Source organism: Brachyhypopomus gauderio, unplaced genomic scaffold (assembly GCF_052324685.1).
Source record: "Brachyhypopomus gauderio isolate BG-103 unplaced genomic scaffold, BGAUD_0.2 sc133, whole genome shotgun sequence".
Lineage (NCBI taxonomy): Eukaryota > Metazoa > Chordata > Actinopteri > Gymnotiformes > Hypopomidae > Brachyhypopomus > Brachyhypopomus gauderio.
The window spans coordinates 156,522-178,392 of record NW_027506954.1 but is presented as its reverse complement, the minus strand read 5'-3'; the positions used below and the strand labels follow the sequence as shown (position 1 = coordinate 178,392).

The following is a 21,871-nucleotide window of genomic DNA, read 5'->3' as shown; positions in this document are numbered from 1 at the left end:
ACTCAAAGTTGAGCGACCCTGATTACTTTAACTACGATCAGCCGTTTTGGAACCGAAAACTCGGTCAGATCGGGGTAAGACAACTCATAGTTCAGGGTTAAGTTTAGAGTTTGTTAAACCCGCTTTCTGGAATACCCCCCCCGGAGTCAGTGGGTCACATATTCTGATGGCTGCCGTCAGAATTGGTGACCCAAAGGCTCACCTGTCCACCTCATTCATGATTTTTTTTGTTGGCTGCAATGATGAAGGGATGGTAAGTCTTCTTTAAGTACATTTATGTAATTAAGATACAATAAAATATAAATATAAACATCTAAGCATATAAACATCTTCTGTCTCGCGGACACCAACAAAACGAAAAAAGAAAGCACATCAGCGTTTACGTAGCATTCGTAAAGCGCTCGTGCCTCTGAACAGAAACTGCGAACTAGTTAGTGACTAACCCCTGTGGTCACAAAACTCGGCGGTCACAGAATCTGGTGTAACACCGGAAAATATCCTATAAAATCGATATTCGAAGGTTTGGATGAAACGTAGGTAAGGGAACAACTGTTGAACAAAAAATACCTGTATTTTACCTGCTCGACGTGCTTAATTCCTCTAGGGGCGGTAATGAGCGATCTGTTCCTCCCAAAACAATAGAAGAAGAGGAACAACCGAAGACGCGGCAGTTGTCATTGGAGATTTCGTTGCTCAGTTGCGTTAAAACACATATCGCCAAATAACATGAAGCTGGCGAGGGCTGCGAGTTAATTAGTTACTCGTTTGTTTAAGCTATGAAGAACAAACGTGCTAAATCAACCAGGTTTGGAAGTTACAAGCAAAAAGGTAAAACTACACTTGGACACGGATTCAAAAGAATAAGTCCTGCTTTGTTGACAGCTACATGCTAGCTAGCTTAGCCACGCTGGCTAACGAGGCCGCTACACTAGCGCAGCTCTGACCCTCAGGGGGCAGGGGGCAGAGGGCAGGGGTAGCCCTACTGCGGTACCAGTCCGGGAACTAGGCGTGTTAAAGTCCGTCCACACTCCAGTCTAGTCCGTCCATATACTAGACATATACAGACCAAACTGAAGACACCTGAATTAGTGATCTACCATGTAGCTGTCAACAAAGCACTACTTGTTATTATTTTAGTTTAAAACATAAAAAGTCCTTATCTTGCATATGAATCAGGCCTGCTTCAGTCCTGGTAGTTGTTTGGTGTATATTCATGCCGTTCACATTCAGAAATAGATTTAGGGTCTCACTGTTTTTGCTTGCCAGTTGTCAGCGACGTTTCTCCTTCGACAAGTGTTCCTCCACTTGTGGAGGGGCAGGTGCGGTGTTTTCTAAGAGTTACCATAAGCAAAGTATTATGGACAGTAGCCAAACCTGCCCCCGTCACCCTGGTTCGATTGCGATGGTGGGGAGAGTCGTCCAGCGGAACTCTCTTCTGTCCCAGAGACGGATCCCTCGCTCGACAGAAAGCTGTTAAATCCACGACTCGCTTTCCAGTCCGGTGTGGACCCAAGCAATTTACTTCATATTTGACAGGTAAGGTCACATATACATCTTTATGATTAATGTGTGCCAGAGTTAGAACACAGAGTTGTAATTTTTCCTCCAATCTTTACGAATTTGTTAATTGCTTCATTTTGTGTCCTTATCAATGTGTGGATTATGTATTGTTCACAGATATGGGTTCACTGGTGCTGGATGTTCTTACAAAACCTGATCACTTACCCATAGCACGAGTTCAAATAGCTGGGATTGCTAGATTGTCTTTATCCCAATCCATTAATGGATGTTTTACCCTTGTGTCACCAACATCTGAAAAACTCGGAGAGCTTCAGGTGTGTGGTACATGTACACCAGTGGTTTAATTCATAATACATACATTCACTTTAATGTTTCTACATTTGTGATGCATAAAGTGGATTAAATATGAGGTCACTATATTAGTTCTTTAGAGTGTTATATTGAAACCCCCCCCACTTCCTCACAAAATGGTTTAACCCTTTTATTCCCCCTATAGGTCACTCTGGCACTGGAGGCACTGACCGAGACCTGCGGCAGCAGTAGCTCTGTGCCAACCACAGACATGAGCACAGACGCACCCGTGTCTGATCTGCTGCTGCCAGCCTGCTCTCATGTCCCCCCAGGCGGGGGCGGTAGAGAGTCTGTTGGAGGCGGTTCCAACAGCACACCCAGGTTTCTTTTCTTCTTTGTTTTGGCTGAGGTCTTGGATATTTCGCTAAAATAATTAAAATGTAATTTTCTCAATTTAAAAAGACTAACCACTCGCATAAGAGCATTTTTATAAAGCACTTTGACCGACTGCAATGTACAAAATTTACTATATAAAAATCTTACCTTGCCTAAAGTTAAGTGTTTACAGTGAAAAGCAGATTTTTCATTGCCATAGTCTGTTTTAATTGTATTTGTTTTACTAGAGGGAAGGATCATCTGTACTTTCAAGAAAGGGGAAACGTCCACTTCATTAGGGAACCAGCAGGGAAGCCGGATGATATTTTGGACCAGCGGGACTCCCTGTCTGCTGGGTCTCATGATGCTGGCCCTTCAGTTAATGCAAAAGTACAGGAGGCACCTGTACCAGCAGACAGTCCTGCATCTCTTGACCTTCTCTCTGGTAGGGTCCACAAACAGGTGCTTTCTCCTCATTACAGAATTTGTAGCTTTTTCTTTTGGATGAAATCAGAACATGGCCCGTTTCAGTTGAGCTTACAGATAAACCTTCTGCAAATAGCGCAGTGTAATGCTGCTAATGCTAACAGAACCTTCTGTTTTATTCCCCTCCAGTTTTGCTTGAGCGTGGTAGCAAGTTGAGGAATGCCATGGTGATTTCAGCATTGAAGTCTGACATCGATTCTGACATGGCTCTGAAGGACATACCCCTTCCTCTGCCCAGAGACTGTGCTGGAAACCCTCCTTTACTGTATGTCTCCTCGTGTTCTTACAAACATCACCTTGTTTAGGTAGAGACTTGCTATTGTAATGGTTTTGTGTTTCTGGAAGACCACTGGTGCCCTCTTCAGGCCAGCTGCTGCATGACATCCTCTGCTCTGACATCCACAGCTTCTCTCAGGCCCCTGTGCTCTCTGGTCCAGAGTGCACGGCTCACCCACACCACACCGCTGTGGACCTGCTGCTCGGGAGGTAGTGTGCACATGGTCTTTTCTCACCTGCTAAAATTTTAGTATTTTTGAGTTCCAGTTTTTTAATAATATATTTACTATCATTATTGAGGTATGTTTAACTAGATCACACCAGTCATATTCACTGATACCCTGTGTTGAAATGTCTTGTTCTTGCTCTGTTTCCAGTGTGAATGAGTCTGTGCTTCCGTTATGGGATGGAGACGACCCCCCCCCAGACTCACCCTCTGGCTGCAGCAGTTTGTTCCTGGACAGTGAGCTCGGTGATCCACAATATGACCAGAGTCTTCTGGAGAACCTCTTCTACAAAGCTCCAGTACGGCCTGTGCTGCTCTGGCACTCTGCCCACCCTGCACTACTGTGGCTTCACTAACACTTCTTTGGGTTCCAGACTGACGGACGTCCGACTCCAGCAGAAGATGAGAAGAAGAGCTCGGGAAAAAATAGCAGGTTAGTTTCCTTTGGATTAACTATCCTGATCCATGATTTTTCAACAAATAACTATAAAATTGTTATTGGTTGAAATAACTTATGTTTGTTAAATTGCCATATTGAGAGAAAAGTTAATACTTTGGCAGTCATGAAATCTGTACTTTAATATTAATAATTTATCAATTATTAATATTTAGATATTTAGATTGTATAATTATAAAATATTATTAATATAAAAATCTCTTTGCAGACCGGATGGGGACTCAGGGGAGCACTTGGGACCCACTGATGTCCTCCCTGGGCTCAGTGTGGATAGGATTGCCCTTCTTGGGAGGATCCATTTAGCCAGAGTTAACATACTTCAATTAGCACTTCCTACAGACAGTACGTCTAATACATCAAGGACGCTCTCAAGGAAAGGAAGGCCACCTCTACCTCTCACAACCAAGAAATGGTACAATCTAAAAAAAACATTACTCACTTTTTAATGTGAACGGATTTGTTTGTATATGTTACCCAAGTACATCATTGTCTGTCTTCTCTAGCTCTTATTTTGTGGAATATCTGTTTCCATTTCCCTCTTCTGATGATTATGAGTCTGGAGTGGCAATACCTGCCAAGGTCACTCGAGTGTTTTCCAGTAAAGTTGTTGAAGGAGGTGAGTCCTTTGTCCTTAAACAGTAATACGAGGTGAGTCCTTTGTCCTTAAACAGTAATACGAGGTGAGTCCTTTGTCCTTAAACAGTAATACGAGGTGAGTCCAGATCATAGCCACACTGACTGAATGCTAAGGAGAATGCTTCGATTTTCATAGCGGTGAACTTTCACCAACGGAGTGTCTTTCCAGTACACTTTGATGGAACCAGTATCAAGAGTTGGTGGGACACCAACCTTGCATTCAGAATCTACTGCAGGAAAAGCTTTCAAAAGAAAGTAAGTGTAGTGTTTGTTAGTTGCATATTATTATTTCTATTTCTATTTGCATATGATCTATTAACTCCTAGTGCAGCTGGAGTGTCAGATCTGAGTGATTTCACACTCCTGTCACACTGTTGACTCTTTGTGGGTTGTTTCAGCCTGTTCCCATAGGGACAGCAGACCTGCCCCTGCGGTCTGTGCTGCTGTGTGATGGCCTGACGATCACCACTGCTCTCCCTGTACAAACACAGGACAACCCAGGCAAACACTACACTGGGCCTCTCAAGGTAATCTGCCCGCCAGCCAGTGGCTTTGTCCTCTGAGTTTATTCTGTAAATTGTGGAGTTGTGAAAGGGAATGAAAAATATGTTTGTTTTTTTCTCTGAAGGTGTCGTTTGAGCTAGCAGCAGACAAGAAAGACTTCTCTTGTAAGAGCAGGTCAGGGAAGACGTCCCCACAGAGACCACCCTCCTCACAGGCAGACATGTCTGCAGGGACACAGGGCGACATGTGTGGAGGTGACTTTCTGTCTGTCTGCGAGAAGAACTGCAGAATAGATGTGTCTCCCAGAACGGTTCATCCCCACCACTCCGTCCTAACTCCCCGGGGCAGGTCACGTTCTGCCTCTCCCCGCAGTGGAGCTCCACGCTCTCCTCACAGGCCTCCCCGCCAACCCGAGGAGGAGCAGAGTGACGTGTTGCTTCATGTCCTCCTCATGGTGCCAGACGGGAAGGACTTGAACTGCACGCCCCTGCAGCCTAATGTCTATTTGAACTGTAAGCTGTTTGGGTCTGAGGAGACTCGGTCCACGGTCAGCTGGGGCCAAACGCACCCTACGTTCAACTTGGTTCAGGTTAGAACACTGGGGTTGCTTTGTGTTTCTTCATCAGTCTGGTCTGTGTCTTCACGTGTGCATACACATGGGTGTGTGTGTGTGTGTGTGTGTGTGTGTGTGTGTGTGTGTGTGTGTGTGTCCCCTTCAGATTGCTCCGTTGACACTCACTTCCGAACTTTTGGACAGAATGCGGAATAACGTCATGGTGATAGAGGTTTGGCTGAGAGTGAGCAGGTCTGACCATGATCAACTCCTTGGGCTTGTCAAACTGCCTCTCCACCAGTTCTACATGTCATTCAGGTTGGTTGGCTTCACTGAATGTTAACATACATATAGTGCGATGCACGAGGAGCAGTAGCATCACCTAATCAACTAACTCTGGTTTCCTTGAATGCATAAACATGTGGTCTGATAGTAAATTAAAGTAACATGTGGCCACTTTGATCTGGTTTCCTGACAAAGCAATAACATGTGTCTTCATTCATGTGTCCCGCAGAGACCCTGCGGTGTCCCAGCTGCTCTTCCAGGCTCTGTACCCGGTGGTGGCGGTGGACAGCTACGTGCCTGTAGTGGACATCTTCACAGGGGCAGTGCGAGGGAGTCTGCGGGTGTGTCTGGCCATGGGTGTGGCCCAGCAGATCACCGCCTTCCAGCGTGAGAGGAACGAGGAGGGGGGTCCTGGGCCTCGACCGGCTCGGCCAGCGCACCAGCTGGACCAGAGACCTGCAGAGGACAGGAAGGTCTGCTCAGCTGGAGTGTGTAGAAACATGAGTGTCACACACCTGCCCTGGAGCATTACAGTGCTGCACTGTTTAGGAGAGGAAGGAGAGGGACGTTTGTACAGCCGACACAGTTCAGATGAAGCGGGAGTCAAATTAAACCAAGACAACTCCGTTAAATAGAAAAGGCACTACAACGCAAATAAAATAATACTGAAATGTATTAAAAAGCTACAAATAAAATCAAGCCACAAATTAATTAGTTTAAAAGTAAAATGTGAAGTGTGAATGCACAGCAGAAGTGAAGTGAGTCCTAACCCTAACTCTATGCTCAGCTATATAGGATATAGGCTCAAGGAAACAGGAATAATGTGGATTTAGTTTCCACTTTGGGAAACTTCTGATTTCTTCTGCACATTGATACTGTGTGTGATGCATAAACCCTAAATGTGGCTTCACCATGTTTAGTGTTTGGTTCCAGGCTCTGCTAGCTGTGTGTATCTGTGTGTCTGAGAGACTTGCTGGGTTTGTACTCTACATTTCATAAATGCATTCTGATCCAGTCTTTGCTTTATAAACTACCATTAGCACTGTGCAATGTGTTATTTAAGGCATTTGGAGTTGGACGTGGTGAGACATCCCAGTGCAGTTAATCCATAATGAATCAGGGACGTTACTGGAGTGCCGTTGACCCTCAGCAGTGCAGTTTTACACACCCAAAGAGTTTAAAAGCAAACTATTCAGGAACTCGACAAGCAGTGCAGACGTAATCTCAGACTTCCCGCAGTTAATGGTGAACAGAATCATTATTTCAGGTTTTATCACCGTGGTTTTAATGTTCGACTGTCACACAGGCGACCACGGCCAGTGCTGCAGCGTCTGCGGTCCTGACCGAGCATGTGTTTGTGGTGCGGGTGGAGAGGGTGGTGGGCCTCAGCCCCCTGCAGTCCACAGTGTGGGGAGAGGCAGACTGCTACATCCACTACCCCTTCCCCACCCAGCAGTCTGGAGACGGCTTCAACACACACATTGTGGAGAGCAGTAAGTAACTGTGTGTGTCTGTGTGCACGTATGCATTCACATCTGTGTGTGTGCGTGCATGTATTTGTGCATGTACTGTCTTATTTTATTATTAAACAATTACATTTGCTCTCCTTAGCTCTAGGTCTGAAGTCGTACCGAACAGCCACAACACTCTGTGTGCCTGATCCTGTGTTTGGACACTGTGAGACACATGTGCTGCTAACGCCCCCTGGTGTTCCAGTACAAACACTGCTGCTCAGCTGCCTGGCCAGTCAGGGTCTCGGTTCTGGAGGAGTCCAGTTTGAAGTGTGGTGCAGGTACTGCAGGGCTCTGTTTGTGGAGCACTTTGCCCATACAAACCAAGAAAGCTGAAGAGTGAATAGTTCAGATCTTCAGAAGGTCCCTGTAATCCTGTTTATTATTTTAATGTTGTAAATGGAGAACATGAGAAAACAGGCAAGGTGATGCCGTGGTGATGCCGTGGTGATGCCGTGACCTTTTGGCAGGTATTACTATCCAAATGTCCGGGAGCAGCTGGTAGCCAGAGGCACCCTGCCCGTGGCCAAGCTCTGCGCCATGGCGACGATGCAGGGGCAGGGCCAAAGCGAGGCCCAGCTCTTCTCCCTCCCGCTCGTCCCAAGGACAGACACGCCTTCCCAACTACGGCTCCGCCCTTCAGGTACATTTATAACATTAGGATGTTATAACACGGTGAATGTGACTCGTGCATGTCAGGGAAATTGTGCCATTTTGCTAATGTCATTTAAGATTACAAAAGAACATAATGATTTAGTACATGTCCTTCTGATTAGCAGATGCTAATGCTTTTTTTCCATGCTTTTTTACTTATATAATAAATCTCTCTTTTAATCACGTGAGTCCTCATCTATTTTCAGGAAATTTCCATGACATGCATAAATTTCCAGGTTAATTTGACTGATTATTCACTGTTGGTTCTTAATTGCATATGTATATTGCATATCTAATGGGTTGTATGGGTTAACAGGGCTGCTGGAAGTCAGTGTTCAGTACAAGAGGCGTCCAGTGAGGAGCAGCGGTGTGAGTGGCGCAGTGACTCCGCGTGAGGTGCGTCTGCTGGTGGATGTGCATAGAGCCACAGGACTGCAGGCAGCAGCACGGTAGGTGACTGGCCTTGACACCTTCACTCCCAGCCACGCCCCTGCTGTGCCCAAGCCACGCCCCTCAGTTTCATTGAGCATATTGAGTTTAGTGATGTATTTCCCACAGTCCTCCACGCCCCCCTCTGTCCACAGGACGCTGGGCCTGCCGTACTACTCGGACGTGGGGCTCAACTCCTTTGTGAGTGTACAGCTGTCCTTCCTGCCTGCGCAGGAGACCCGCAACACGGGCGTGGTCGCTCGGACCTTCTGCCCCGAGTTCGGGCACCACACGGAGTTCTGCTGCCCGCTGCTCGTGGAGCGGGGGTGTGGTGAGAGCGTGTGTCTGGCCGAGCTGCTCCAGGAGGCCACGGCCGTCTTTACCGTTCACCACAGAGACACGCGCCAGGGTAAACCGCCACACACCGTGACAATCCAAGATCCACAGTTTTCATCAGTTACTCCTTAATCCTAGGTCCCTCGCGTTCATTTCAATTAATCTGAAGGCCGTACAACAGGGCTAATCAACTATATTTTAGTGACCTCTGCCATACAGTGTTCATGATTACTGTGTAATCCAAGTCTACAAAGTATTGATGCCATAGAAGGCCACAGAGTAGGCAATCGCATTGTTCATCCCAGTGAGTCTGGGATGTTACTGTAGATTATACTTGTCTCTCTTATTATTTCTGTTTTGTAGGTGAGGATGCGTGGAGGTCCAGGGACAGTGTGTTGGGCTTGGTGAGAGTTCAGCTAGCAGATCTGCTTCATAAAAGAACAGGTGAGGAGAGCAGAGATGAAGGGATGTTCACGTCTGTCCACTGCAGTCATCACAGCAGTGCGTGCTGTCTCCACAGGCGTTTGTGGCTGGTATCCTCTGTCTCCTCCCTCAAGCCTGGCGTCTGAATGCAGCCTGACCTCGGTGGGAGGCCTGCAGCTGTCTGTAAACCTGGCCCAGCCTGGAGACCGTGAACTCCTCCTCAGATCAGCCCAGCTCCTGGGGTGGGAGGCCACCAGAGCCATTGAGGAGGAGGAGGATGGCGACGAAGACCGCAGAGACGCCTGTTGGACGCACCCTGGGCCGCTGGTGCTGTCCGTGTCGGTGCCCAGGGCCTGGGTGCCCGTACCCTGTCTGCTGCTGCCGGGCCACACAGAGATCCAGCGCTCCACATACTGCTACTACAGATACAAGCTGTACGACCAGGAGGCCTGCTGCTCCCGCCTGAGTCCCCCCACCCTGGAGGGGGGCGGAGGAGAGCAGCGCCTGGCCACGCTGGCCTTCCCGGGCAGCCGAACCATGGAGCTGAGGAGGGGCTGGCCACTGCACTGGTACCTCAGAGAGGAGCGCTTTGAGGTGCAGCTCTGGGTCTCTTTCGGGAAGGGGAAGAGGGTCCGGCCACACGACTCTGACCGCCTGGTTGGCTCCGCCTTCATCGACCTCTCAGCACTGGCAGTCACTTCAAAACACAAGCAGACAATCAGTGGTACGTTGGTTTCTGGGGAACACTTGACAGGAGTAGTTACTCTATCCTGTCTGTCGCAATGCACTTTTAAATAGTCATCCCCAACTACACCAAGATTATATCTATCCTGATAGCTAGCGCGCGCACACACACACACACACACACACACACCTAAAGGTGATCTGGTAGAGTAGGTAGTGACAGGTCCTGTTAAACACATGGTGCTCTGCTACATGCTGTCAGAGGCTCTGTAAACTTCATATGCATACATGTCTCAGCCTCTTTTCCAAACCAGTTTGTATTTTCTGTTCAGGACGTGCACCTGTGTGTGTGAGTGTGTGTATGTGTAGCCTATCTTTAAGTGCAGCCATGTGTATGTTACCTGTACAGGTGTGTATCCTGTCTTTAAGCGTTCTGCTGCTGACCTGGGAGGAGCTGCTCTGAGAGCCCACATCGCCATGGTCACTAACTCCACCCCATACACAGCCCCGCCCACCAACCAGGAGGAGGTAGAGCAACTGAGTATCTCAGCAGAGGAAGAAGAGGACAGACGACCCTCATCCGCACAGTCCCACGGCCCAGATGGCCTAACTGGGCAATCTCACACATCCAGCATAGTGCACGTGGGGGCTGGGGTGAGCTGTGACGTGGGGCAGGTGGGGGCTGGGGTAAGCTCTGACGTGGGGCAGGTGTCCGGCAGCTCACAGCTCACGGATGACGACTCCTTCATGGCAACAGTCAGTGTGGAGAGAGCCATGCACCTCAGTCTGAAAGGTACGCTTCCTCACTCCTGAAGAGTGCGCTTCCTCACTGCTTTTTTAGTTTTGTTTTATATTTACAGGTGTCACTAGTGTCACTAGTTATTTTCCTAGTAAAACAGTCGTCATATTATGAGTTTCCTTTGACATGGTGTTTGTCATGTTTTTATTTGATGTTGTTTTCCAAGGCTTAAACAATCTTCCTTGGAGTAGAGGTTGAGTAAGAATCTGTATCGGAGCGAATCTTTCAGTGCTGTGGTTCACATGCTACAGACCCCTCACACTTAAGACTTTTCTCTCAACCCTAAAAGCTAACAGCCAGTGGTGACCGGATCAGTGATTATTATTTTTTTGCTTAATTACATAATTGCATGAACGCCTTATGCTGTAATGGTGCCGTGCTGCTGTGTGTACTATCCCAGTGTGTCTGTGTGTGAGGTCTCAGGTGGGTGTGTTTTCGTCCACAGGGTGTCCGTTAGCAGAGCGTGATTCTGGGCTGCCCAGCTGCTGTGTGTCCTACACCACCTCTGATGCCTCTGGCACGGTGACCACGGCCGTGGTGCGGGACAGTGCCTGTCCAGTGTGGGACCACCAGCAGGACTGCAGGTTAGACACCTCACTGCTGTCACCTGCAGCGCTGCTTGTGGAACTTGGGCAGATTGTGATGGTTCTTTATTTGTTACAGACTTTCCACAGAGCTTCTTGTGGATCCACAACAGTTGCTGGTTTTCAAAGTTTGGCACAAAGGAGGTGCAGCCAGTCACCACACGTTTTATCTGTCACACAGACTAAGAGTGATGACCTTACACAGTTTGGATCTCAATAAAATTACTGAGAACCAAACCATTTACAGGTAATCACTCTTCCTGTGCTTCTCTGTGTTACAGATGTCGAGCGGGTTATCGGCTTCGCCTCGGTGGACCTGTCCCCCCTCCTGTCTGGATTTCAGTCTGTGTGCGGCTGGTACAACATCACCGACTTTGGCGGACAGTGCCAGGGGCAGCTCAAAGTGAGCGTGTCTCCCCTGGTGGGTGTGCAGCAGCACCGCCCCCAGAGGCAGGCTGCCTACGAGAACTCCGCCCCTGACTCTAGCGTAAGCCACCTAAGCTCCTACCTTTCAATTTGGCTTTTTTTTTTATCCTTGTTTTTTAATACTCAGTTGTCTTATAAAACGATTTGAAATACAAGAGAAGATAATGTGTGAAGCACAAGGGTGCTGTGCGTGGGTGCCGCCCTGTTGGTGGTGATGAGAACTACTTGTGTCTTTGTTGCAGTCTCATTTTAGTGGCCTGCCACTGTGTTACCAAACCATGGCCACGTACGGGAGCTTCCCGTGCCACCTCAGCCGATTCTCTGAGCAGAGGATCATCTCCTCCCCCGAACACCTTCCACAGCTCTCTGCCAGGTGAGCAGCTCAAAAGCGTTTGGCCGGTCGCTCGGCGTTGGAGTGTCTTCCTGTTTTAAAGGTGCATGTTCACCTGGCGGTGCTTAATGTGCGCTTAAGGTGGATAATCCAGTGTAGAGCCTCATGCAGATGGAAGTGTTGTTACTTCATTGAAATCACAACATGAAAGAACAACTTGATTCCTAAAGTATAACAGCACACAGCGTCCTGAGCACTTTTCAACATGAGCTGTTTCTGAAGAGCTCGTCTCTTTTGGTGATACCACTGGTCTACAATAAAATGATGAAGCTTGACAGTGATGGCCTCCAGTGCCTCTTTAATCAGATAAGAGTGATGAAAATGGAACAGAGTAAAGTCGTTATGTTACACACGTAAGTTTGTAGTGAATGTCAACAATCTTAGTAATTAACTTTGTGGGGAGAAAAATCAAAGGCATAAAAATTTTATTGACAAAACTAGTCAATGAAATTAGTTTCTGTGCACACTGTGGTGCCTGTGGTTGTGCTGTGGCAGTGCACAGAACATCTGGGCTCTGAAGCCATTCAGCTTTGCTTAACTGACTGCACCAGTGTTGTTTCACTGTGGTTCTGTCAGGTCTGTCGTGACGGATCGTCTTGATGAGCACGTGGAAAACATTCAGCATTTCCATCAGGCTGTACAGCAAGGGGAGTGTAGCACACTGCCCCCCCCCACAGGAGACACCCAGCCCTCCAGCACACTGCCCCCCCCCAGCACAGTCCCATCCAGCACAGTCCTCTTCAAAGCCCTTAGGTACTGACACCTGCCATCTGGGCCACATGTGCATTTCCTCCTGAAGACCTCATAGATTATTTTTACAACAAATGATAACAACAAAACAACTTCAACAATAATAAAAGTAGCAATAATAGAAGAAATAGTAATTATAATAATAATGCATTTATTTATAATGCACTTTATATTTCAGTGAAATCTAGAAGATAGCAATAATAGTTTTATTTACATATACTCAAGGTCTTATAGTAAACAGAGGAGGAAGGTACCAGTGTTATTAACGTCCATGTAAAGGCAGAAGGCAACATTCTTCATGATCTTTCAGGAAAAACCTCAGTGAGCTGGATGATATCCAAAGGTACTTCAGCCGCAAGTTGTCCACGCCTGTCTTCTCTGGACCAGCGGATCTGGACCATCACCCCAGAGAGGATGAGCACGCGGGTCTGATGGACAGTCCACAGCTGCAGCTCACGTCGAACCAGCTGCTGGGAGACGACCGCTGCATCATTGAAGGTAAAGACAGGAATAAAAGATGGAGTCATTGCAACCTGGATCAGTTAAATCTACATTTTTATGGTAAAAATGGTTTGTTCCAATATAACGGTTTGTTTTGAATATTAAAACCATTTAGGTCCAAGTAACCATCACAATGAAGCAGCATCTTCGAACTTTCACTGGGACCACACTACACTTGCAGCACAAACACAAGTGTATGTTTTCACTGGTGAGGATAATTTAATACCTGCAGAGTCTGAGAGCAGTAAGACAGAGGCGTGTTCTCAGAGAGACCCAGAAACCAGACAGGAGGACATCTCTGCTCTCACCTCTCCTGCCCCAGAAGAATCCACCATTTCATCCATACCTGAGGACCTTCACCAAGACCAGTGCTTTACTGAGGATGAGGAGAAAGGACAGAGTGAACTGGAAGAGGATGAGGAGTTTGAAGAGACACTGATTGAACCTCGGCCGCTGAATGAGGTCACCTCGGTGACGGACAGGACCAGCCCCTGGACTAGCGTGATGTCTGTTCCTGATCTTGGCTCTTTAGAGAGTGTGGAGGCAGTGGAACCGCCTGCCGGTGATTGGACCAGCCCCCCACAGGAAAAGCAGAGGGACAGTGTCATGGTGCCTCCTGCCTCCTCCCGACCTCTGAGCTCTGAACACAGTTATTCAGACCTGTCTGATGGGTTTGAATCAGAGGAGGCAGCAGGGTCAAGGCCTTGCATGGAACACAGTGATGAAGAGGAGGCTGAAGGGTCAAGGCCTTGCATGGAACACAGTGATGAAGAGGAGGCAGTCACTTCAGGTGTGCATGAGGACTCCACACAGGGCATCCAGCAGACATTACACCATGATCAGCAACACAGCGTGTCTGATTCAGATGACTCACCGTTACCCCTTAGTACAGGACCCAGTACAATGACAGGTGCTGTACAAAGTGTAAAACTGTATCCTTTCTGCCTTATAAAACATGCTTATTTCTCCTCACTGATTGCTTGATTTGTTTAATTTAATTCAATTCAATGTAGACAATTGTTCATTAAACAATCCGCACATCTAGACACTTTGCACCTTGACCTTCTCTTCTAGCTGTGATGCTGCAGAGATTCCCAACTTCTTCCTTCCGTCACACCACCTGGAGGCGTCTCTGCGAGCTCTGCGCTTGGCGCCTGTGTTTCCCTCCGTAAGCAGCTGCTCTCACTTAATAATGTCTGTATTACACGAGATGGCCACGCGTGTTGAGCACTGAACTGTTTAGGGATGTACTGCAGTATTCTGCCTCCAGATTCTGAGTGTCTGCATCTGTTTGTGCATGTTTAGGAGTGAATGGCTTAAAGTTCCTTGTTTTTAGGGGACTGTGAAGTCTGATTGTACGTATAGACGATCTGCTCGTCCAAAGGCCCGAGTTCTGCCCTCGTCAGCGAAGAGAGAAGAAACGGAAAGAATAGCAAAGATTTTTGCTTCACATTTTACAGAGCAAAGTTAACATTCATGTTGCTCTTATTCTTTTTTTCTACGTATGATGTGTACAGTATATATTTGCATAATTATTTTGCATTATTTGAACTAAATTAAGTTTATATTTACCACAGATATTTTGAATAATGTTAGGAATTAAAAAATGTTTTTTTTATGTGCTGTAAAAAATTTTATTTTTCTAAAAGATGTAAAAAGCAGATAATAAAAGTAATTTTTATTTTCAGGTCTGTTTTTAGTAATTTAAGAGAATAATTCAGCTGGCCGCAGTGCTGTTGTATAATTGATGAATGTTTAACGGCCTCTTCGCCCTGTTCTTGCTGGGTCGGCCTGCAGTGGACTGGCCACCATAAGCAGTTGGTTGACAGATGAGAAAATTACCCAGTTTGAGTTGCAGAGAACAATGACAACGATCACAGCTGCTCATCACAGCACCTGTCCAAGGACAAACAAGTGAATGAGCCAACAGAGCTAACCACCCCCCCCCCCCCCCCCCCCACCCCCACCCCCCTTATGTGTGCGCTATTCAGAGTGAGGAGCTAGTTCAGCGAGCTGGACCCTACCTGACCTTCCTGATGAGGACAGTCAGAGTAAAAACAGCTGCATAATCAACACTAATAAACATCATTAACAATATAATAGAGCATGGGAATGTGACGTCAGCGGACACGAAAGACGCAATGCATTACGGGAGTTTATGACACGGAAGCTACAGTTATAATAATATAAATATACCCACAGCATACACACATGCAGTGTGAGTCTGAGCAGAATTACTGTGTACATTTCCATCTTCAATATGGATGCATAATGTTTCAGAGAACAGCATGAATGCAATCTGAGATGTGTCATAAATGCAAAGAATCATGCAAGAAGTAATTTAAAAATAAAAATGTAAAAGACTTGGAGGCCCGTCATTTGGGTCGCTTTATTATGGGAAGTTACAAGTCTTGTACAATCAAGCAAACTCGTCCCTCCACTTTCATATATATTTAATGGTGTACAGAAGTGCGGTTTCCAGCACGCTGCTAGTGCAAACAAATACACATCACTGTGAATGCTTAGGCGTCTGATCTTTAGGTCCGTTGTAACGCATTTGATCTAATCTCTCTGGACAAGTCCTACTTTCTCGCGAATTGTCTGGATTATCATTACAAATAGAAGGCCTCCATAAATCGCCGTGGCCGTGGTTAAGAGGAGGCAGGTATCGTGATTTAAGGGAAAGTCCCGTCAAACAGTGAAGGGAGGGGGGAAATATGACTACGGGAGAGAGGTGGTGGTGAAACACGTGCACTGCATTTGGCGCGCGCGACTCACTGACTGGGGGCACCGCGGCGCCACGCGCTCGCGCTCTGCGTCCTCTGGTGAACTGCAGGAGTTTGTCCATCATAACAAGGTGTTGGTGGTATAACGCTCGCGCTCTTCTGAACGACTTCACAAAATCCGCCAGCAGCAGGTCTCCCCTTATGAACGTATTCCAAAGATCCTGTGAATTAGTGAAACGGATGTGTGGGTCCTAGATATTAGCTGCGTTACCTACATTTTACATTTACATTCCAGCTGTATGTTAAATATTTACCTCCGATATGTCTGCCAAATCAATAACTCTTTCCTCTTGACAGCGCTGGCTTGTCCCGAGACTGACAGGGAGACCATGCAAACGATCTAAAAGTATTTAGTCAAAATAAGGCTTGAATAAGCAGTATTGGAGTCACAAAGGAACCAGATTACTCCACAATTTTCGAGGCACTTACTCAATTCCTTCTGTTTATGTTTTACCGAGAAGGACAGTTGACCCAGAACCCGATATCTTTCCGCTAAGAGTAGTTTGTTGTTGTTCAGAAAGGGCTGGTAAGATAAATTTCGCTCCGCAAGCCTCCGGTTGGAGCCCCACTTAATCTCTTTCTGCCTCTGATGTTTCTGCATCTATACATGAAAATTGTATAGGAAACGAATATTGAATTTAAAAGTAATGTGAACAAAAGATGCGCTGTTAATTGATTTTTCAGTCTAAGGTTTGCTTCAAAGCTCTGACGGAACTCGCAAACGATTAATGTTTTTAAAAAGTAAAACATAAAAAAAAACACAAATGAATATTGCATCTCAGAACGTCTTTGAAATGTAAACGGTTACACTATTTCTTTAATACTCAAACAAAATGGAAAAAGTACCTGTGGGCCAACCCTGACGAGCCAGTCAATCCTCTCCTCATCCTCCAACATATCCCTCAACTCGGCGATACTTAAATACTTGAAGCGGTCCAAATAAGTTCTGGAGTCCCATCTATGGGTCATGTTTTGCTTTGTTTCTGTTGTAGTTTTCAGTAGTTAATATGCCATGAGACTCGAGGGCAAAATATTGTAACTGTAATTCGTCTCTTGAGGCTAAACTAGAGTAGTGCGCCACCCCCACCCCCCCCCCTTGTGTGTGTGTGTGTGTGTGTGTGTGTGAGCACAGCGTTGCGAAGGTTATCGTCAGCATATGAACAACCATTTTTTGCACGTGATTCACTAAGAAGTATTACTTTGCCGATTAGGTGCCTATCTATTATTAAACCAGTCACTGTGAAATAAGGATTATAGCTAACAAGTCAGATCTTTAGAAATCAGCACCACGGACAGCACATTTGATCTGAGCGACTGATTGTCTATTACCATTAGGTACAATTTAATCAGTCGCCAGAATTGGCACTTGCATACACGCGTATAAATGTATATTAACTCTTTAAGCTTTAATAATATTGACGAGAAAAATGTAGTTTTGTGTTGAACAATCCAGAGTTATAATGGTGTAGATTGAATATCGACAATGGAATGTATTTCCGGAAGTGATGTAATAGCGCACTTCTCCGCTTTTAAAGCTCACTACTCTAACCCCATCGAAATTTGTCTTCCGATTTTATCCCATCTGTGCAGTCAGAACACACACACACTAATGATTACTATGGGGCTGTGGATCACACGTGCCCAGATCGGTGGGCAGACCTAGCCCGGCGCCCGGGGAGCAGTTGGGGTTAGGTGCCTTGCTCAAGGGCACCTCAGTCATGGCCTTAGGTCTGGGAATCGAACCCACGACCCTCCGGTCACAAGACCAGTTCCCTAACCGCCAGGCCATGACTGTTATTGTTATTGTTACTATTTAATTGATAGTGAATAACTGTTTTGTACAATTTTATCCTTTGCATATTGTTCAGTGTCCATATGTAACCAGGTTGGTCTGTCACTTGTGTATAATTACACAAAATGTACTGTATTTGTTTATCTGTTTATCTAGTTGTGAATATGTGGGATCCAGACTCCTCCCCTTTCTGTTTCTTCTTTTGTGGTGTTTTCCCCCCCCAAGTATAAATAGCGACCACCCATCTTAACTCTCCCCTTTTCATTTTAATATTGTGGGAGAGGAGTGGCTGATCAAATAAAAGAAGATCGCCTACAAAGATTGCATGTGGCTAGTGATTCTTACACAATGCAGAAACACACCGGTCACACATACAGTTGTAAAGTTTAGACAGCCTGGGTGTCCTTTAAGGTGGATAATATCTCATCTTCCACTGTTTATATTCCTTGGCTTTTATTTTGTCATTTCATTGTCATTTTTCTTCCCATCAGAACATATATATATATATATATATATATATATATATATATATATATATATATATATATATATATATATATACAGTTGTGATCAAATTTATTCAACCCCCAATGCTGCGAAGGGTTTTATGGAATTCAGTGCACATTTGTAATTGTGTTCATAATGAAATCTTACAAGGACTTGTTAAAGAACTAAATGCAACTAAGATAGCATCAATTTTTTTTGTCATAAAGTATTAAATGGCCTTTTTGTGATTTCTTCATTGACACAATTATTCAACCCCTTTACGACTACCACTCCTAAGAACAGAGGTTCATTCCAGTGTTTTCCATCAGGTATTGAAAACATCTGTGGATGTCAACGAGCAGCAATCAAGCATGATAAGCACCAATTAGGCAGATTTAAAAGGACTGTGATACTCAGCTCCTTCTAGACATCTACTGGTGTGTTTCCAAGCATGGTGAAGGCAAGAGAATGGTCCCAGAAGACAAGAGAAGAGGTTATTGCTCTTCACAAGAATGGCAATGGATATAAAAAGATTGCGAAGTTTTTAAATATTCCAAGAGACACTATCGGAAGTATCATTCGCAAGTTCAAGTTAAAGGGCACAGTGGAAACGTTACCTGGTCGTGGCAGAAAGAAGATCCTGACCGCGACTGCTGTGCGCTACCTGAAGCGTAATGTGGAGAAAAATCCCCGCGTGACTGCTAAGGAACTGAAAAAAGACCTGTCAGATGTGGGCACTGAAGTTTCAGCTCAGACAATAAGGCGCGCACTGCATAACGAAGACCTCCATGCCAGAACGCCCAGACGCACCCCCTTGCTGACTCCAAAGAACAAGAAAAGTCGACTGCAGTATGCCAAAAGTCATGTGGACAAGCCACAAAGGTTTTGGGACAGTGTACTGTGGTCAGATGAAACTAAATTAGAACTGTTTGGGACAATGGACCAGCGCTATGTTTGGAGAAGGAAGAACCAGGCTTATGAACAAAAGAACACCTTGCCTACTGTGAAGCATGGCGGGGGGTCAATTATGCTTTGGGGCTGTTTTGCTTCTAATGGTACAGGAAAGCTTCAACGTGTGCAGGGTACCATGAATTCCCTTCAGTACCAGGAGATCTTGGAGGAAAATGTGATGGAGTCAGTCACAAACCTGCGGCTTGGGAGACGTTGGACCTTCCAACAGGACAATGATCCGAAGCACACATCCAAGTCCACTAGAGCATGGTTGAACATGAAAGGCTGGAACATTCTAGAGTGGCCATCGCAATCACCAGACTTAAATCCAATTGAGAACCTCTGGTGGGACCTAAAGAAGGCAGTTGCAGTGCGCAAGCCTAAGAATGTGACTGAACTGGAGGCTTTTGCCCATGAAGAATGGGCTAAGATACCCATAGGTCGCTGCAAGACACTTGTGTCAAGCTATGCTTCACGCTTGAAAGCTGTCATAACTGGAAAAGGATGTTGTACTAAGTACTAAAAAATAATGTCACTAGGGGGTTGAATAAAACTGATAATGATGTGAGCACAGTAAAGACATTTGTGGTTATTCCATCATAAATATTATGTTATGTTTGTCTAATTTATAAGTGCCTCTTTGATATAATTGTAAATAAGATGACTGAAATGATCAAAATCAATGTCAAACTGGCCAAAACACTTTATTTCAGTGGGGGTTGAATGAATAAATTTGATCACAACTGTATATATATATATATATATATATATATATATTTGGACTGTGACAGTTACATAAAAACTGTGGAGGAACATGCACTCCTGGCTAATCTTGGTCGGGTGTCTTGGTCGGGTGTCTTGGTCTTGTCAGCATCAGAGTACATGAGTTTAAATGTGAACTCAAACTGTTGCATCATCTCGGCTGGATCTTATAAAGAAGCCAGATTACAGTGGTCACTGTGATGTTTGATTTGTGTTAAACAGCTATATGTGAGACAGAAAAGCTGTGAGCACAGGTATGGAGATGGTGGCCACCATTGATGTGACAGCCAGCCAAGAGAACTCACTCATCTCCCTGCAGGAGTGCTGAAGCCACTCGACCAGGACCAGAGCAGGCCGACCATCGAGTCCACACAAATGTCCATCTCAGTAGGTGAATTGAGTGGTGTGGACACTTTGGTTTGTACTGTAGAGACAATCTCAGCATCTAATACCTATATCAGGAGTCTTATCTGCAAAAGAATGTCTATTTTAGTAATGCACACACCCAAACACTCAGGCCACCTAGTAAGACAAAGCCAATCATGCTTGGTTCTCCTTGATTGGTCGAAATTTGTTAACTTAAACTGTTGCAACACAATGATCAATATATCATGACTCAGCTTGACATTATGTCAGACCTCTGTAGTTACAACTGTGGGAATATATTATGTATTTTGTCTAATAATGAATGTACAGATGCAGTGAAAATGATCTCATTGTAGGAGTGTGTTAATCTCCACCAGTACAAATGAAGGAATGAGGTTGGGGTTGGGGTTGAGGGTTGAGGGTTGAGGGTGGGGTTGGGGTTGAGGGTGGGGTTGAGGGTGGGGTTGAGAGTGGGGTTGAGGTTGGGGTTGAGGGTTGAGGGTGGGGTTGGGGTTGAGGGTGGGGTTGAGACTGTCTCACTTCTATGTGTATCTTTGTTCAGTGTATTATCAGAAAATTATACATTGGGACAACAAGCCAGTTGTCACAACTGCTACTTGGAGATGATGGATATGTAAAGATTAGAATTTAGTGTCACTGATGAACTTAAGGGCAGCGACTCCCTCTTATCAAGCACCTGCTTTCATGGCCCCCGAGACCCTAAGTAACCATGGACACAGGTTCAGTAGAAGGGTGAGGCACTCATCACTTCTGTCTAGTGAAATAGTTGATAGTCTCTACTAATGCTGCTCTCTGCTAATGTTGCTCTCTACTAATGCTGTAGTCAGCAAATCAACTGATTCTCATGGTGCTGGTCAATAAATGACTTGTTTCATTGGCTGGAGTTTTTAGTAAAGGAAACTAATAACAGAAAATACTGAAGTATGAATCTAAAGCTTTGAAGATTTCAAACACATTCATTTCAAAATTATTGTAGTACCAGTTTAGCAAAAAGTGTCCTCCTGCATGAGGACATTTGATGTCATGCTCACAAAGACATCCAGCACTGAGAATTCCAGTGTCTATTGTGATTATTCTATCAAGATCAGATATCAGTTTTATTGCAGTCTCTAAGACACAGTTTCTAAAAGTATGTCTCCTTTTGTCACAACTTAACACATAGCAGCCTAAGCCACACACACAACACACAAAACATTTCACACTTTTGGAAAAATGCAAACACGTCAACCAAAGCTCTTTCAACTCTTGCCAAAATCGTATTTGTGTATTCAAATTCTACACACAAATATCAGATGAACTGCTTTTCTTATATGATAGCTGTCACGTCTAGCCACGCCCCTTCTGTCTATCATGTCTAACCCCGCCCCTTCTGTCTATCATGTCTAACCCCGCCCCTTCTGTCTATCATGTCTAACCCCACCCCTTCTGTCTATCATGTCTAACCCCGCCCCTTCTGTCTATCATGTCTAACCCCGCCCCTTCTGTCTATCATGTCTAACCCCACCCCTTCTGTCTATCATGTCTAACCCCACCCCTTCTGTCTATCATGTCTAACCCCGCCCCTTCTGTCTATCATGTCTAACCCCACCCCTTCTGTCTATCATGTCTA

The 21,871-nt window shown here is 45.5% G+C and overlaps 1 protein-coding gene and 1 long non-coding RNA gene across 5 annotated transcripts in view; one reads left to right on the top strand and one right to left on the bottom strand.

Moving 5' to 3' along the window:
- LOC143499425 (uncharacterized) overlaps positions 1 to 21,871 on the bottom strand; it is a 74,256-nt gene that overhangs the window by 28,332 nt on the left and 24,053 nt on the right. The window lies entirely within an intron of this gene.
- Positions 9 to 14,785, top strand: LOC143499423 (C2 domain-containing protein 3-like). 4 transcript variants are annotated; one of them, XM_076994066.1, is made up of 34 exons: positions 9 to 253; positions 605 to 828; positions 1,267 to 1,536; positions 1,678 to 1,835; positions 2,018 to 2,193; positions 2,436 to 2,632; positions 2,803 to 2,938; positions 3,079 to 3,159; positions 3,327 to 3,474; positions 3,550 to 3,608; positions 3,841 to 4,044; positions 4,136 to 4,248; positions 4,405 to 4,523; positions 4,667 to 4,795; positions 4,897 to 5,361; positions 5,492 to 5,643; positions 5,840 to 6,083; positions 6,917 to 7,103; positions 7,222 to 7,402; positions 7,592 to 7,764; positions 8,092 to 8,224; positions 8,360 to 8,613; positions 8,904 to 8,984; positions 9,061 to 9,687; positions 10,057 to 10,440; positions 10,892 to 11,030; positions 11,110 to 11,174; positions 11,312 to 11,517; positions 11,699 to 11,829; positions 12,424 to 12,600; positions 12,908 to 13,095; positions 13,214 to 14,030; positions 14,173 to 14,266; positions 14,435 to 14,785. In XM_076994066.1, exons 2-34 carry the CDS (start codon positions 777 to 779, stop codon positions 14,567 to 14,569), a joined length of 6,675 nt encoding a protein of 2,224 aa, XP_076850181.1. In that variant the 5' UTR covers positions 9 to 253; positions 605 to 776; the 3' UTR covers positions 14,570 to 14,785. The 4 variants fall into 4 exon arrangements, with proteins under 4 accessions (XP_076850181.1, XP_076850183.1, XP_076850182.1 ...); XM_076994068.1 differs by having other exon boundaries at positions 14,404 to 14,571; XM_076994067.1 differs by lacking the exon at positions 9 to 253 and having other exon boundaries at positions 334 to 828.